Source organism: Amblyomma mixtum, chromosome 3 (assembly GCF_055824585.1).
Source record: "Amblyomma mixtum isolate Tamu chromosome 3, ASM5582458v1, whole genome shotgun sequence".
Lineage (NCBI taxonomy): Eukaryota > Metazoa > Arthropoda > Arachnida > Ixodida > Ixodidae > Amblyomma > Amblyomma mixtum.
In genome coordinates, this window is record NC_143014.1 from 293,336,078 (window position 1) to 293,353,481 (window position 17,404).

Genomic DNA, 17,404 nt, shown 5'->3' on the forward strand with positions numbered 1-17,404 from the left:
AGCCAGTACAAGGAACAACGCACTCCTCACAGGACTGTGACCAAGGACGGCCTCCTTCCTTTTCCTGCCTAGAGTCTGTTGCAAGCAGAGTGCGACCATCCGGAGTTTAAATTCGCTTGAAGAATATGAGCATGTCGTCAGGGTTTGAGACCTTCTGGTTGGAAAACAAGCCTTGCAGAGAAGACGAGTTATAGGTTACAGTTACACCGAAGACGCACTGATTAAAATTCATGGCCATGGAGTAACGGCAAAGTAATGTGCGATACTTTTTTTCGGCAACGGTAACGCGTTACCTTTTTTTGTAGGTTACGTAGGGCGGTAACGCGTTCTTTTTTTCTTAGTGTAACGAGTAACGTATTTGGTTACTTTTTTTCGGTAATGCCTACAACACTGCTCATAGCCTATGTTGTTCGGAGCATACATTCACAAAGCCGTCAGCCAGCTTCAGCTGGGTACACTTTCAGGATATTTTCCTTCGTGGGGGTGTGCAGAACAAGCCTGAGCCTTTAAAAATGACGCGTACGTCTTACGAGCAGTGGGAGGACCAAATGACTACCATATCCTTGGTAGATCTCCTCAAGCTCATAGGCCAGGTTCGTGAAGCAGCTCCGTCCCCTGGAGTTGTGCAGTGAACCCCACCCATCTGATCGCCAAGCAACTCGCAAGACATTTGTTTCTCAGTAAAGTTCATCATCTGTCTCTCACTCCAAATTATGCCGTGCGTGGTAACGCGCCTCAGGAATTTGGTTGTGGCTTTGGCTATCACCCTATACATATGGTTTGGTTTTTGCACTACGGCCTTCGTACTACCTCCTTTTTGCTTCACCGAGACAGCGTGTGTCAGCATGAAGATTCCACCTCGCATAACTCTTTGGTCGAGCGTGCACACAAAGCTAGCAGAGCGTCTGCTCCCACGGCAACCCGACCTTCTACAGCTCACCGCTGCGGCGCTGGCGTCGCGCTTCCAAACTTCATCTTGGATTCTCTATAATGCATTTTTTCCGCTAAAATAAAAACAACCCAGGAATGCCACCGTAACACAATTTCAATTACAGATTATATGTTACCAGTAGTGAGAACGAAAGAAACAAAATGAATTGCAGAGGAAAATTACAATCTTCTAGTGCAGTATTACAGTAAACTAGAAACATCCACTGGAGATCATTGAAGATACCTTCTAGTCCACTGTACGCAGTATATATTGATAACACGAATTTATGAAGTTGCTCTTGAACCAGGAGGGTTCACGCGATTTGCCACTTCCGGTATACCACTGCCTGGGCTGTTAGTGTTAACTCGGGAGGTAGCTCACGTTCTCCTGCAGTGCGCGCTGTCGTGGTTCTTTGTTGCTGAAACTCAGAAATGAGCAAAACGTGGGTAATCGCGTTTTATTTCTTCTACACAGGGCATTTCATACTCAACATTATTGTGTAATAAGGAGTAGAAACATCTAGCAATGTGTTCAAAGAGACAGTGAAAACTCGGCCGCATTTGTAATGAGCCATTGCTGTCTTACTGCTCTCGGAGACAGTTAAGTCGCTTTGGATTAGAGCTTGGGATTGATGGAGGAAACGTAAAACTGGGCTGCACTTTACATGATGTGGAATTGGAACGTATTGAAGACGTGACAAAGTGCATACTCTAGTCACAGGTTCGTTGTTGGGGCTTGCTTCCCTTGCAGAAGGTAACTTGTGCATGCAGTGTGAATGCGAATGTACATTCCTAGCAGCGGTCGAAAATTATGTTCCTATGCTTTTTTTGGTCATCAGTGGTCACGGGTGCCTCCAATGTGTGACGAAAGCCTATCGCCACCTACGATATACAAGGTAAGTACAAGAAACGTAACATTTTGTGCGCCAGAGCTGAAATGCATTTTCGTTGCAGAAACAAACAAACATGCAATATGATGAGCCAGGACCGTCGCACCGCGGTGTTCCGGAAATAGTAAGAATTTATTAAATACTATGGATTGTGCAGCGTTATTTGTAAACCAGTTCACATCCAGCGATGTTTTCTAAACTCGTTATGTTACCTGTCAACAAGACTGGTGTTTGCACAAGATTCAGCGAAACGTATCAAATACCGACTTTGCTCTGGTTGTACAAAACTTGAACCAATTAAGTTGCCAGCTTTTGTATGAAGGCAGCCCAAAGTCTGCACTTTTACTCACTGTTGCATTCCTTGACAGTTCGCCTCATGCATGGAAATTGCCTCCACTGGCTCAACTTCTCCTGACGAAGTACAGATGACTATGCAGACTTCTTGAAATGCTACAGGCTTAAACGTAAACTGATTACCATTTTCATTAGTCAACTCGATATTAGGATGTAGAGCAGATACGAGATGCAGGTGTGCTTGCAGACAATGTTGCACACTGCAAGTCAAAGGAGATGATTCGTCATCTATTTTTGTTTATTACAGGCTATTAATCGCGTCAATGCTTCTCCAGACAGCTTTTCGAGATGTCGTGAGACAGCAGTAAATAAAAGGCTTTTTTAGTTTCTTTGTACTTGAGGACCAAATATAGGCTGCAGTGTAAAATTAAATGTACCTTTTCTCAGAAACAAAACACAGTATGACCGTAAAACTTTGCACACTAATTGCAAAGGACAGTCCTTTATACGAAAAATAATAAAAATGTGTTTCTGCGCACCTCAAAAGAACAAAATATATTACCCTCCTTTGACACCACCCGTTAGAGACTTCCGAATGGATTTTTTTTTTTCCGGAATAATTTCCAACGGATTTTAGTAGAAGTTGAGAACATTTCAGCATAATCGGTCTCATAGGTTCGAGAAAAGGCACATCAAAGTTCCAAAAAATTCCAAAAAAGTGATTTTGGGAAAAACGCACTCTTATGTTTGCACACAGAATACAACAGATCAAAATACACCACAAGAATACCCGCACTTTCTGGCTATTTTAGTATCTTCCCCAAAGCCTTTCTTCATGTTTATTTTTTTTTTTACGCCTATCCTTGCTTTCTGGTGAACTTCCAATCTGCCCTTGCAACGCGTTTCTTGTCAAGCCGGTGCAGGCCGACTATGCAGAATACACCTGGCGTGGTGCCAAGTGTTTTCAAGACGTCAATCCCCATCATAACAGTACGCTACACCATCACAAATGGCCAGTTTCAATGTGTCACTCTAAACCAATGTTCATTTCGGAGAGTGGCTCCAGGTCAGCTAATTCAAGGAGTCACTGCTGTTCTGTGTCCTGCCGTGCAGGCACTTGCTTAGAAGGCCTGTCAACGACAAAGCTTGGAACACCGGCTTAACAGCTTCCAGAAAAGCTGTTGGCAAGCTGCTTTTATAGCAATATTCCACAGGATTTCCTTCACTGAGGGCACGGCTGTATCCACACCATGATGATGCTCCCTTGGGGCACAGTTCATGATTTGGCTTTTCATCAGTAGACAACTTATAAAAATAAATTGCCCACATAGCGTTTCACATATTCTCGAAGCTATCGGTGTTCTCACGTATGACCTTGCCATAATAAAATTGCAGCAGTCAATGTCCTTTTCTGTGAGACGACCTCTTGCATCCATCAGACAGCTTCTTACCCCACAGGGTAGTATTGAGGTTTCTAAACCTGGTCTCCATGCGCTATGTACATGGCCAACACACTCGTGCTTTTAAGTATCTTTGCTGTAAAGTTTTGATTCTTTGACAACAAAGTATGCGTGGCTGTCCCCGTCACCGATATATTTGGTGTACATAGCGCCATGCTCTTGAACAGACAGCGCAAAAATCTTCACAGCACCCGCAGCCCCCATACCTTCAGATGATCCAATATGCGTTTCTGTGCACTTTTCTTGGCTGCAGTCAGATTGGAAATTCCTTGAGCACAGATGGCAGAACTTAGTCTCCACTTCGCATTCTAGCACCTTGCCGCTGTCCTCTGATATAAGTGTGACGACGCCATTCAGGGATGAATGCCCTCTCTTCATCCACGTTCCATCCACAGTAGCCGCAATTTCCTCCGGTTCGTTACTCCCAGGCGTGTCAGCCTTCACCTCGTCAACAGCCCAGGTGATGCTTTGTGAAGCCACGGCCTCTGTTGCACGAAGTAAGCGCGAAGTGTACAACGCAAATTTCGCAGGCAGCGGAGGCATGTTCATAACACCGCATATCAGATGGCCAGCCAGCAGTCCTTTCGCACACGTTTGTAGCGCATAAACAAACCGTTCGTTTACTTCAAACATGCCTTTTTGGGATCGCTTAGATGTTTGGAATGAGCTTGTCTCGCTACATGCATTGCAACAAACATTCATAGTGCACGCCAGTGCACTTCTCCCGCCAGTGTGTCCTGTTAGGTTGAGCTCATCTTCCCTGCAGTCTTGCACAACGCAGAATTCTGACGAAAGTCGCGGAGGATCTCAATACCAAGAAAGCAAAATACTGAAGAGGTAGCTGCTTCCACCTTAACAGTGTCACATGGCGCACTCTCACCTATTTTCGAGAAACTAGGCCTTCGACACACTGGCTCCTCGTTCGCGTCTTTTCTTGTCAACTGATTGCCTCGAAACTTTCTCTTCCTCGTTCGCTTTGAAGCTGTTCTTGCCACAATCAAGCACAATACGCGGCCAAACCAAGGTAGATGAAGTGGGCAAAATGCCAAACAACGTTCAGAAAGCACATGCGCAGATCTCACAACAAAAACCAACGACTTCGTTTCAACGCAGTCCAAGAGCACACCTAGTAGGAAAGTTTGGAATTACAAATCGTGAAAATGGCAGACATTAGATTGATTTAACCGAGTTAGCCATATATATTACAAAAATGTAAATACATACAAAACAAATGATAAAAAACGACGTGTAAACAAACCGCCGAGTCAGCCATTTAAATGGCGGACTCGACAATCAACGTCAATGGGTCAATGGTTAAATTCAGTGGTGGCACCCGTGCGCCCAGAATAAAATAGGTTAATACGAACTTGTATGATCCCTTACGCAATAACCGCTTCCTGGTAACTGCACATCGGGTTGAGCGTCTCGGTGAGAAACATAACGGCGACGAGAGATGCCGTGTGGATTATTCCAGATTAATTTAGACCGCCTGGAGTTCTTTAACACGCACTGACATCGGACAGCACATGGACGTTTTTGCAATTTGCCTCCATCGTAATGCGGCTGCCGTGATCAGGATTCAGTCTCGCAACCCTGGGATCAGCAGCCGAAAGCCAAAGCCACTGAGTCACGGCGATGGATGGAATAACCACTCCAAGACATCCACGCGATATCAACAAGTCATGGCAATGAATGTTAACTGATTTTTTGTTGTTGGCCAGTTCACAGTAAAATGTCGTGGTATCGATCATTCAAGCGTGCGCAAAGAAATGACGCTGAAAACTAATTCCTCTCTGCTAGAAGTGCAGTGCACTCTGCACACGCATATAAGTTTTGCAGCAATCGGCCTCGTGTTGGAACCATAAATGCCATCCCATTTGAAAGAGGATCAGCGCAGTGCTTTTTTTTTTCTCAGCACATCAACGGAGCTTGACTAATTCGAACCTGATTTCTTCTGAAACAGCACAACGGCACAAAGCCAGAGGACAAGAAAGGACGATACACAGTGCTGTATCACAAGAAATTTCCATTTCACAAGAAATCATGTCAGACCAACGTGCCCATCAGTTATTGTTAATTCGAACCCTTAACTCTAGCAGTTCATATTCTACAAAATGTCGTGCTGCTTTTAGTAGTTCCAATCAGCAGCGCTGATATCCTCTGTTGTTCCAAGCATGCATTCACAAAGCTGTCAGCCAGCTTCAGCTGGATACACTTTCAGGATATTTTCCTTCGTGGGGGTGTGCAGAACAAGCCTGAGCCTTTAAAAATGATGCGTATGTCTTACGAGCAGTGGGAAGATCAAATGACTAGCATATGCTTGGTAGATCCACTCAAGCTCATAGGCCAGGTTCGTGAAGCAGCTCGGTCCACTGGAGTTGTGCAGTGAGAACCCCACCCATCTGATCACCAACCAACTCGCAAGACATTTGTTTCTCAGTAAAGCTCATCCTCTGTCTCTCTCTCCAAATTATGCTGTGTGCGCTAACGCGCGTCGAGAGTTTGGTTGTGGCTTTGGCTATCAAGGTATACATATGGTTTGGTTTTTGCACTACGGCCTTCGTACTACATCCTTCTCGCTTCCCCTAGACCGCATGTGTCAGTGTAAAGATTCCACCTCGCGCAACTCTTCCGTCGTGCACGCACACAAAGCTAGCAGAGCGTCTGCTCCCGCGGCAACCCGACCTTCCATAGCTGACCGCTGCGGCGCTGGCGTCGCGCTCCCAAACTTGATCTTGGATTCTCTATAATGCATTTTTGGCGCTAAAATAAAAACAACCAAAGAACGCCACCGTAACACAATTTCAATAACAGATTATATGTTACCAGTAGTGAAAACGAAAGAAACAAAATGAATTGCAGCGGAAAATTACAATATTCTAGCGCAGTATTATAGTAAACTAGAAACATCCACTGGAGATCATTGAAGATACCTTCTAGTCCACTGTACGCAGTATATATTGATAACACGAATTTATGAAGTTGCTCTTGAACCAGGAGGGTTCACGCGATTTGTCACTTCCGGTATACCACTGCCTGGGCTGTTAGTGTTAACTCGGGAGGTAGCTCACGTTCTCCTGCAGTGCGCGCTGTCGTGGTTCTTTGTTGCTGAAACTCAGAAATGAGCAAAACGTGGGTAATCGCGTTTTATTTCTTCTACACAGGGCATTTCATACTCAACATTATTTTGTAATAAGGAGTAGAAACATCTAGCAATGTGTTCAAAGAGACAGTGAAAACTCGGCCGCATTTGTAATGAGCCATTGCTGTCTTACTGCTCTCGGAGACAGTTAAGTCGCTTTGGATTAGAGCTTGGGATTGATGGAGGAAACGTAAAACTGGGCTGCACTTTACATGATGTGGAATTGGAACGTATTGAAGACGTGACAAAGTGCATACTCTAGTCACAGGTTCGTTGTTGGGGCTTGCTTCCCTTGCAGAAGGTAACTTGTGCATGCAGTGTGAATGCGAATGTACATTCCTAGCAGCGGTCGAAAATTATGTTCCTATGCTTTTTTTGGTCATCAGTGGTCACGGGCGCCTCCAATGTGTGACGAAAGCCTATCGCCACCTACGATATACAAGGTAAGTACAAGAAACGTAACATTTTGTGCGCCAGAGCTGAAATGCATTTTCGTTGCAGAAACAAACAAACATGCAATATGATGAGCCGGGACCGTCGCACCGCGCTGTTCCGGAAATAATAGTAAGAATTTATTAAATACTATGGATTGTGCAGCGTTATTTGTAAACCAGTTCACATCCAGCGATGTTTTCTAAACTCGTTATGTTACCTGTCAACAAGACTGGTGTTTGCACAAGATTCAGCGAAACGTATCAAATACCGACTTTGCTCTGGTTGTACAAAACTTGAACCAATTAAGTTGCCAGCTTTTGTATGAAGGCAGCCCAAAGTCTGCACTTTTACTCACTGTTGCATTCCTTGACAGTTCGCCTCATGCATGGAAATTGCCTCCACTGGCTCAACTTTTCCTGACGAAGCACAGATGACTATGCAGACTTTTCTTGAAGTGCTACAGGCTTAAACCTAAACTGATTATCATTTTCATTAGTCAACTCGATATTAGGATGTAGAGCAGATACGAGATGCAGGTGTGCTTGCAGACAATGTTGCACACTGCAAGTCAAAGGAGATGATTCGTCATCTATTTTTGTTTATTACAGGCTATTAATCGCGTCAATGCTTCTCCAGACAGCTTTTCGAGATGTCGTGAGACAGCAGTAAATAAAAGGCTTTTTTAGTTTCTTTGTACTTGAGGACCAAATATAGGCTGCAGTGTAAAATTAAATGTACCTTTTCTCAGAAACAAAACACAGTATGACCGTAAAACTTTGCACACTAATTGCAAAGGACAGTCCTTTATACGAAAAATAATAAAAATGTGTTTCTGCGCACCTCAAAAGAACAAAATATATTACCCTCCTTTGACACCACCCGTTAGAGACTTCCGAATGGATTTTTTTTTTTCCGGAATAATTTCCAACGGATTTTAGTAGAAGTTGAGAACATTTCAGCATAATCGGTCTCATAGGTTCGAGAAAAGGCACATCAAAGTTCCAAAAAATTCCAAAAAAGTGATTTTGGGAAAAACGCACTCTTATGTTTGCACACAGAATACAACAGATCAAAATACACCACAAGAATACCCGCACTTTCTGGCTATTTTAGTATCTTCCCCAAAGCCTTTCTTCATGTTTATTTTTTTTTTACGCCTATCCTTGCTTTCTGGTGAACTTCCAATCTGCCCTTGCAACGCGTTTCTTGTCAAGCCGGTGCAGGCCGACTATGCAGAATACACCTGGCGTGGTGCCAAGTGTTTTCAAGACGTCAATCCCCATCATAACAGTACGCTACACCATCACAAATGGCCAGTTTCAATGTGTCACTCTAAACCAATGTTCATTTCGGAGAGTGGCTCCAGGTCAGCTAATTCAAGGAGTCACTGCTGTTCTGTGTCCTGCCGTGCAGGCACTTGCTTAGAAGGCCTGTCAACGACAAAGCTTGGAACACCGGCTTAACAGCTTCCAGAAAAGCTGTTGGCAAGCTGCTTTTATAGCAATATTCCACAGGATTTCCTTCACTGAGGGCACGGCTGTATCCACACCATGATGATGCTCCCTTGGGGCACAGTTCATGATTTGGCTTTTCATCAGTAGACAACTTATAAAAATAAATTGCCCACATAGCGTTTCACATATTCTCGAAGCTATCGGTGTTCTCACGTATGACCTTGCCATAATAAAATTGCAGCAGTCAATGTCCTTTTCTGTGAGACGACCTCTTGCATCCATCAGACAGCTTCTTACCCCACAGGGTAGTATTGAGGTTTCTAAACCTGGTCTCCATGCGCTATGTACATGGCCAACACACTCGTGCTTTTAAGTATCTTTGCTGTTAAGTTTTGATTCTTTGACAACAAAGTATGCGTGGCTGTCCCCGTCACCGATATATTTGGTGTACATAGCGCCATGCTCTTGAACAGACAGCGCAAAAATCTTCACAGCACCCGCAGCCCCCATACCTTCAGATGATCCAATATGCGTTTCTGTGCACTTTTCTTGGCTGCAGTCAGATTGGAAATTCCTTGAGCACAGATGGCAGAACTTAGTCTCCACTTCGCATTCTAGCACCTTGCCGCTGTCCTCTGATATAAGTGTGACGACGCCATTCAGGGATGAATGCCCTCTCTTCATCCACGTTCCATCCACAGTAGCCGCAATTTCCTCCGGTTCGTTACTCCCAGGCGTGTCAGCCTTCACCTCGTCAACAGCCCAGGTGATGCTTTGTGAAGCCACGGCCTCTGTTGCACGAAGTAAGCGCGAAGTGTACAACGCAAATTTCGCAGGCAGCGGAGGCATGTTCATAACACCGCATATCAGATGGCCAGCCAGCAGTCCTTTCGCACACGTTTGTAGCGCATAAACAAACCGTTCGTTTACTTCAAACATGCCTTTTTGGGATCGCTTAGATGTTTGGAATGAGCTTGTCTCGCTACATGCATTGCAACAAACATTCATAGTGCACGCCAGTGCACTTCTCCCGCCAGTGTGTCCTGTTAGGTTGAGCTCATCTTCCCTGCAGTCTTGCACAACGCAGAATTCTGACGAAAGTCGCGGAGGATCTCAATACCAAGAAAGCAAAATACTGAAGAGGTAGCTGCTTCCACCTTAACAGTGTCACATGGCGCACTCTCACCTATTTTCGAGAAACTAGGCCTTCGACACACTGGCTCCTCGTTCGCGTCTTTTCTTGTCAACTGATTGCCTCGAAACTTTCTCTTCCTCGTTCGCTTTGAAGCTGTTCTTGCCACAATCAAGCACAATACGCGGCCAAACCAAGGTAGATGAAGTGGGCAAAATGCCAAACAACGTTCAGAAAGCACATGCGCAGATCTCACAACAAAAACCAACGACTTCGTTTCAACGCAGTCCAAGAGCACACCTAGTAGGAAAGTTTGGAATTACAAATCGTGAAAATGGCAGACATTAGATTGATTTAACCGAGTTAGCCATATATATTACAAAAATGTAAATACATACAAAACAAATGATAAAAAACGACGTGTAAACAAACCGCCGAGTCAGCCATTTAAATGGCGGACTCGACAATCAACGTCAATGGGTCAATGGTTAAATTCAGTGGTGGCACCCGTGCGCCCAGAATAAAATAGGTTAATACGAACTTGTATGATCCCTTACGCAATAACCGCTTCCTGGTAACTGCACATCGGGTTGAGCGTCTCGGTGAGAAACATAACGGCGACGAGAGATGCCGTGTGGATTATTCCAGATTAATTTAGACCGCCTGGAGTTCTTTAACACGCACTGACATCGGACAGCACATGGACGTTTTTGCAATTTGCCTCCATCGTAATGCGGCTGCCGTGATCAGGATTCAGTCTCGCAACCCTGGGATCAGCAGCCGAAAGCCAAAGCCACTGAGTCACGGCGATGGATGGAATAACCACTCCAAGACATCCACGCGATATCAACAAGTCATGGCAATGAATGTTAACTGATTTTTTGTTGTTGGCCAGTTCACAGTAAAATGTCGTGGTATCGATCATTCAAGCGTGCGCAAAGAAATGACGCTGAAAACTAATTCCTCTCTGCTAGAAGTGCAGTGCACTCTGCACACGCATATAAGTTTTGCAGCAATCGGCCTCGTGTTGGAACCATAAATGCCATCCCATTTGAAAGAGGATCAGCGCAGTGCTTTTTTTTTTCTCAGCACATCAACGGAGCTTGACTAATTCGAACCTGATTTCTTCTGAAACAGCACAACGGCACAAAGCCAGAGGACAAGAAAGGACGATACACAGTGCTGTATCACAAGAAATTTCCATTTCACAAGAAATCATGTCAGACCAACGTGCCCATCAGTTATTGTTAATTCGAACCCTTAACTCTAGCAGTTCATATTCTACAAAATGTCGTGCTGCTTTTAGTAGTTCCAATCAGCAGCGCTGATATCCTCTGTTGTTCCAAGCATGCATTCACAAAGCTGTCAGCCAGCTTCAGCTGGATACACTTTCAGGATATTTTCCTTCGTGGGGGTGTGCAGAACAAGCCTGAGCCTTTAAAAATGATGCGTATGTCTTACGAGCAGTGGGAAGATCAAATGACTAGCATATGCTTGGTAGATCCACTCAAGCTCATAGGCCAGGTTCGTGAAGCAGCTCGGTCCACTGGAGTTGTGCAGTGAGAACCCCACCCATCTGATCACCAACCAACTCGCAAGACATTTGTTTCTCAGTAAAGCTCATCCTCTGTCTCTCTCTCCAAATTATGCTGTGTGCGCTAACGCGCGTCGAGAGTTTGGTTGTGGCTTTGGCTATCAAGGTATACATATGGTTTGGTTTTTGCACTACGGCCTTCGTACTACATCCTTCTCGCTTCCCCTAGACCGCATGTGTCAGTGTAAAGATTCCACCTCGCGCAACTCTTCCGTCGTGCACGCACACAAAGCTAGCAGAGCGTCTGCTCCCGCGGCAACCCGACCTTCCATAGCTGACCGCTGCGGCGCTGGCGTCGCGCTCCCAAACTTGATCTTGGATTCTCTATAATGCATTTTTGGCGCTAAAATAAAAACAACCAAAGAACGCCACCGTAACACAATTTCAATAACAGATTATATGTTACCAGTAGTGAAAACGAAAGAAACAAAATGAATTGCAGCGGAAAATTACAATATTCTAGCGCAGTATTATAGTAAACTAGAAACATCCACTGGAGATCATTGAAGATACCTTCTAGTCCACTGTACGCAGTATATATTGATAACACGAATTTATGAAGTTGCTCTTGAACCAGGAGGGTTCACGCGATTTGTCACTTCCGGTATACCACTGCCTGGGCTGTTAGTGTTAACTCGGGAGGTAGCTCACGTTCTCCTGCAGTGCGCGCTGTCGTGGTTCTTTGTTGCTGAAACTCAGAAATGAGCAAAACGTGGGTAATCGCGTTTTATTTCTTCTACACAGGGCATTTCATACTCAACATTATTTTGTAATAAGGAGTAGAAACATCTAGCAATGTGTTCAAAGAGACAGTGAAAACTCGGCCGCATTTGTAATGAGCCATTGCTGTCTTACTGCTCTCGGAGACAGTTAAGTCGCTTTGGATTAGAGCTTGGGATTGATGGAGGAAACGTAAAACTGGGCTGCACTTTACATGATGTGGAATTGGAACGTATTGAAGACGTGACAAAGTGCATACTCTAGTCACAGGTTCGTTGTTGGGGCTTGCTTCCCTTGCAGAAGGTAACTTGTGCATGCAGTGTGAATGCGAATGTACATTCCTAGCAGCGGTCGAAAATTATGTTCCTATGCTTTTTTTGGTCATCAGTGGTCACGGGCGCCTCCAATGTGTGACGAAAGCCTATCGCCACCTACGATATACAAGGTAAGTACAAGAAACGTAACATTTTGTGCGCCAGAGCTGAAATGCATTTTCGTTGCAGAAACAAACAAACATGCAATATGATGAGCCGGGACCGTCGCACCGCGCTGTTCCGGAAATAATAGTAAGAATTTATTAAATACTATGGATTGTGCAGCGTTATTTGTAAACCAGTTCACATCCAGCGATGTTTTCTAAACTCGTTATGTTACCTGTCAACAAGACTGGTGTTTGCACAAGATTCAGCGAAACGTATCAAATACCGACTTTGCTCTGGTTGTACAAAACTTGAACCAATTAAGTTGCCAGCTTTTGTATGAAGGCAGCCCAAAGTCTGCACTTTTACTCACTGTTGCATTCCTTGACAGTTCGCCTCATGCATGGAAATTGCCTCCACTGGCTCAACTTTTCCTGACGAAGCACAGATGACTATGCAGACTTTTCTTGAAGTGCTACAGGCTTAAACCTAAACTGATTATCATTTTCATTAGTCAACTCGATATTAGGATGTAGAGCAGATACGAGATGCAGGTGTGCTTGCAGACAATGTTGCACACTGCAAGTCAAAGGAGATGATTCGTCATCTATTTTTGTTTATTACAGGCTATTAATCGCGTCAATGCTTCTCCAGACAGCTTTTCGAGATGTCGTGAGACAGCAGTAAATAAAAGGCTTTTTTAGTTTCTTTGTACTTGAGGACCAAATATAGGCTGCAGTGTAAAATTAAATGTACCTTTTCTCAGAAACAAAACACAGTATGACCGTAAAACTTTGCACACTAATTGCAAAGGACAGTCCTTTATACGAAAAATAATAAAAATGTGTTTCTGCGCACCTCAAAAGAACAAAATATATTACCCTCCTTTGACACCACCCGTTAGAGACTTCCGAATGGATTTTTTTTTTTCCGGAATAATTTCCAACGGATTTTAGTAGAAGTTGAGAACATTTCAGCATAATCGGTCTCATAGGTTCGAGAAAAGGCACATCAAAGTTCCAAAAAATTCCAAAAAAGTGATTTTGGGAAAAACGCACTCTTATGTTTGCACACAGAATACAACAGATCAAAATACACCACAAGAATACCCGCACTTTCTGGCTATTTTAGTATCTTCCCCAAAGCCTTTCTTCATGTTTATTTTTTTTTTACGCCTATCCTTGCTTTCTGGTGAACTTCCAATCTGCCCTTGCAACGCGTTTCTTGTCAAGCCGGTGCAGGCCGACTATGCAGAATACACCTGGCGTGGTGCCAAGTGTTTTCAAGACGTCAATCCCCATCATAACAGTACGCTACACCATCACAAATGGCCAGTTTCAATGTGTCACTCTAAACCAATGTTCATTTCGGAGAGTGGCTCCAGGTCAGCTAATTCAAGGAGTCACTGCTGTTCTGTGTCCTGCCGTGCAGGCACTTGCTTAGAAGGCCTGTCAACGACAAAGCTTGGAACACCGGCTTAACAGCTTCCAGAAAAGCTGTTGGCAAGCTGCTTTTATAGCAATATTCCACAGGATTTCCTTCACTGAGGGCACGGCTGTATCCACACCATGATGATGCTCCCTTGGGGCACAGTTCATGATTTGGCTTTTCATCAGTAGACAACTTATAAAAATAAATTGCCCACATAGCGTTTCACATATTCTCGAAGCTATCGGTGTTCTCACGTATGACCTTGCCATAATAAAATTGCAGCAGTCAATGTCCTTTTCTGTGAGACGACCTCTTGCATCCATCAGACAGCTTCTTACCCCACAGGGTAGTATTGAGGTTTCTAAACCTGGTCTCCATGCGCTATGTACATGGCCAACACACTCGTGCTTTTAAGTATCTTTGCTGTTAAGTTTTGATTCTTTGACAACAAAGTATGCGTGGCTGTCCCCGTCACCGATATATTTGGTGTACATAGCGCCATGCTCTTGAACAGACAGCGCAAAAATCTTCACAGCACCCGCAGCCCCCATACCTTCAGATGATCCAATATGCGTTTCTGTGCACTTTTCTTGGCTGCAGTCAGATTGGAAATTCCTTGAGCACAGATGGCAGAACTTAGTCTCCACTTCGCATTCTAGCACCTTGCCGCTGTCCTCTGATATAAGTGTGACGACGCCATTCAGGGATGAATGCCCTCTCTTCATCCACGTTCCATCCACAGTAGCCGCAATTTCCTCCGGTTCGTTACTCCCAGGCGTGTCAGCCTTCACCTCGTCAACAGCCCAGGTGATGCTTTGTGAAGCCACGGCCTCTGTTGCACGAAGTAAGCGCGAAGTGTACAACGCAAATTTCGCAGGCAGCGGAGGCATGTTCATAACACCGCATATCAGATGGCCAGCCAGCAGTCCTTTCGCACACGTTTGTAGCGCATAAACAAACCGTTCGTTTACTTCAAACATGCCTTTTTGGGATCGCTTAGATGTTTGGAATGAGCTTGTCTCGCTACATGCATTGCAACAAACATTCATAGTGCACGCCAGTGCACTTCTCCCGCCAGTGTGTCCTGTTAGGTTGAGCTCATCTTCCCTGCAGTCTTGCACAACGCAGAATTCTGACGAAAGTCGCGGAGGATCTCAATACCAAGAAAGCAAAATACTGAAGAGGTAGCTGCTTCCACCTTAACAGTGTCACATGGCGCACTCACCTATTTTCGAGAAACTAGGCCTTCGACACACTGGCTCCTCGTTCGCGTCTTTTCTTGTCAACTGATTGCCTCGAAACTTTCTCTTCCTCGTTTGCTTTGAAGCTGTTCTTGCCACAATCAAGCACAATACGCGGCCAAACCAAGGTAGATGAAGTGGGCAAAATGCCAAACAACGTTCAGAAAGCACATGCGCAGATCTCGTAACAAAAACCAACGACTTCGTTTCAACGCAGTCCAAGAGCACACCTAGTAGGAAAGTTTGGAATTACAAATCGTGAAAATGGCAGACATTAGATTGATTTAACCGAGTTAGCCATATATATTACAAAAATGTAAATACATACAAAACAAATGATAAAAAACGACGTGTAAACAAACCGCCGAGTCAGCCATTTAAATGGCGGACTCGACAATCAACGTCAATGGGTCAATGGTTAAATTCAGTGGTGGCACCCGTGCGCCCAGAATAAAATAGGTTAATACGAACTTGTATGATCCCTTACGCAATAACCGCTTCCTGGTAACTGCACATCGGGTTGAGCGTCTCGGTGAGAAACATAACGGCGACGAGAGATGCCGTGTGGATTATTCCAGATTAATTTAGACCGCCTGGAGTTCTTTAACACGCACTGACATCGGACAGCACATGGACGTTTTTGCAATTTGCCTCCATCGTAATGCGGCTGCCGTGATCAGGATTCAGTCTCGCAACCCTGGGATCAGCAGCCGAAAGCCAAAGCCACTGAGTCACGGCGATGGATGGAATAACCACTCCAAGACATCCACGCGATATCAACAAGTCATGGCAATGAATGTTAACTGATTTTTTGTTGTTGGCCAGTTCACAGTAAAACGTCGTGGTATCGATCATTCAAGCGTGCGCAAAGAAATGACGCTGAAAACTAATTCCTCTCTGCTAGAAGTGCAGTGCACTCTGCACACGCATATAAGTTTTGCAGCAATCGGCCTCGTGTTGGAACCATAAATGCCATCCCATTTGAAAGAGGATCAGCGCAGTGCTTTTTTTTTTTCTCAGCACATCAACGGAGCTTGACTAATTCGAACCTGATTTCTTCTGAAACAGCACAACGGCACAAAGCCAGAGGACAAGAAAGGACGATACACAGTGCTGTATCACAAGAAATTTCCATTTCACAAGAAATCATGTCAGACCAACGTGCCCATCAGTTATTGTTAATTCGAACCCTTAACTCTAGCAGTTCATATTCTACAAAATGTCGTGCTGCTTTTAGTAGTTCCAATCAGCAGCGCTGATATCCTCTGTTGTTCCAAGCATGCATTCACAAAGCTGTCAGCCAGCTTCAGCTGGATACACTTTCAGGATATTTTCCTTCGTGGGGGTGTGCAGAACAAGCCTGAGCCTTTAAAAATGATGCGTATGTCTTACGAGCAGTGGGAAGATCAAATGACTAGCATATGCTTGGTAGATCCACTCAAGCTCATAGGCCAGGTTCGTGAAGCAGCTCGGTCCACTGGAGTTGTGCAGTGAGAACCCCACCCATCTGATCACCAACCAACTCGCAAGACATTTGTTTCTCAGTAAAGCTCATCCTCTGTCTCTCTCTCCAAATTATGCTGTGTGCGCTAACGCGCGTCGAGAGTTTGGTTGTGGCTTTGGCTATCAAGGTATACATATGGTTTGGTTTTTGCACTACGGCCTTCGTACTACATCCTTCTCGCTTCCCCTAGACCGCATGTGTCAGTGTAAAGATTCCACCTCGCGCAACTCTTCCGTCGTGCACGCACACAAAGCTAGCAGAGCGTCTGCTCCCGCGGCAACCCGACCTTCCATAGCTGACCGCTGCGGCGCTGGCGTCGCGCTCCCAAACTTGATCTTGGATTCTCTATAATGCATTTTTGGCGCTAAAATAAAAACAACCAAAGAACGCCACCGTAACACAATTTCAATAACAGATTATATGTTACCAGTAGTGAAAACGAAAGAAACAAAATGAATTGCAGCGGAAAATTACAATATTCTAGCGCAGTATTATAGTAAACTAGAAACATCCACTGGAGATCATTGAAGATACCTTCTAGTCCACTGTACGCAGTATATATTGATAACACGAATTTATGAAGTTGCTCTTGAACCAGGAGGGTTCACGCGATTTGTCACTTCCGGTATACCACTGCCTGGGCTGTTAGTGTTAACTCGGGAGGTAGCTCACGTTCTCCTGCAGTGCGCGCTGTCGTGGTTCTTTGTTGCTGAAACTCAGAAATGAGCAAAACGTGGGTAATCGCGTTTTATTTCTTC

General features: G+C 44.6%; 2 protein-coding genes and 3 pseudogenes across 12 annotated transcripts in view; 1 reads left to right on the top strand and 4 right to left on the bottom strand.

Annotated features, from left to right (window-relative positions):
* Nucleotides 1-17,404, bottom strand: part of LOC149355189 (uncharacterized) — a 173,380-nt gene that overhangs the window by 123,811 nt on the left and 32,165 nt on the right. The window lies entirely within an intron of this gene.
* LOC149355191 (uncharacterized) overlaps nt 1-17,404 on the top strand; it is a 149,432-nt gene that overhangs the window by 15,610 nt on the left and 116,418 nt on the right. For all 10 annotated transcript variants that reach the window (XR_016291478.1, XR_016291479.1, XR_016291480.1 and 7 more), the window contains exons 9-14: nt 1,770-1,826; nt 1,885-1,944; nt 7,103-7,159; nt 7,218-7,280; nt 12,440-12,496; nt 12,555-12,617. Coding sequence is in view for 7 of the 10 variants with exons in the window: in XM_089583688.1 (XP_089439814.1) it covers nt 1,770-1,826; nt 1,885-1,944; nt 7,103-7,159; nt 7,218-7,280; nt 12,440-12,496; nt 12,555-12,617 (357 nt within the window). In the remaining 3 variants the exon portion in view is untranslated. The remainder of the gene's footprint in view (nt 1-1,769; nt 1,827-1,884; nt 1,945-7,102; nt 7,160-7,217; nt 7,281-12,439; nt 12,497-12,554; nt 12,618-17,404) is intronic.
* LOC149355195 (uncharacterized) lies at nt 2,883-4,276 on the bottom strand (annotated as a pseudogene).
* LOC149355196 (uncharacterized) lies at nt 8,221-9,613 on the bottom strand (annotated as a pseudogene).
* Nucleotides 13,558-14,950, bottom strand: LOC149355197 (uncharacterized; annotated as a pseudogene).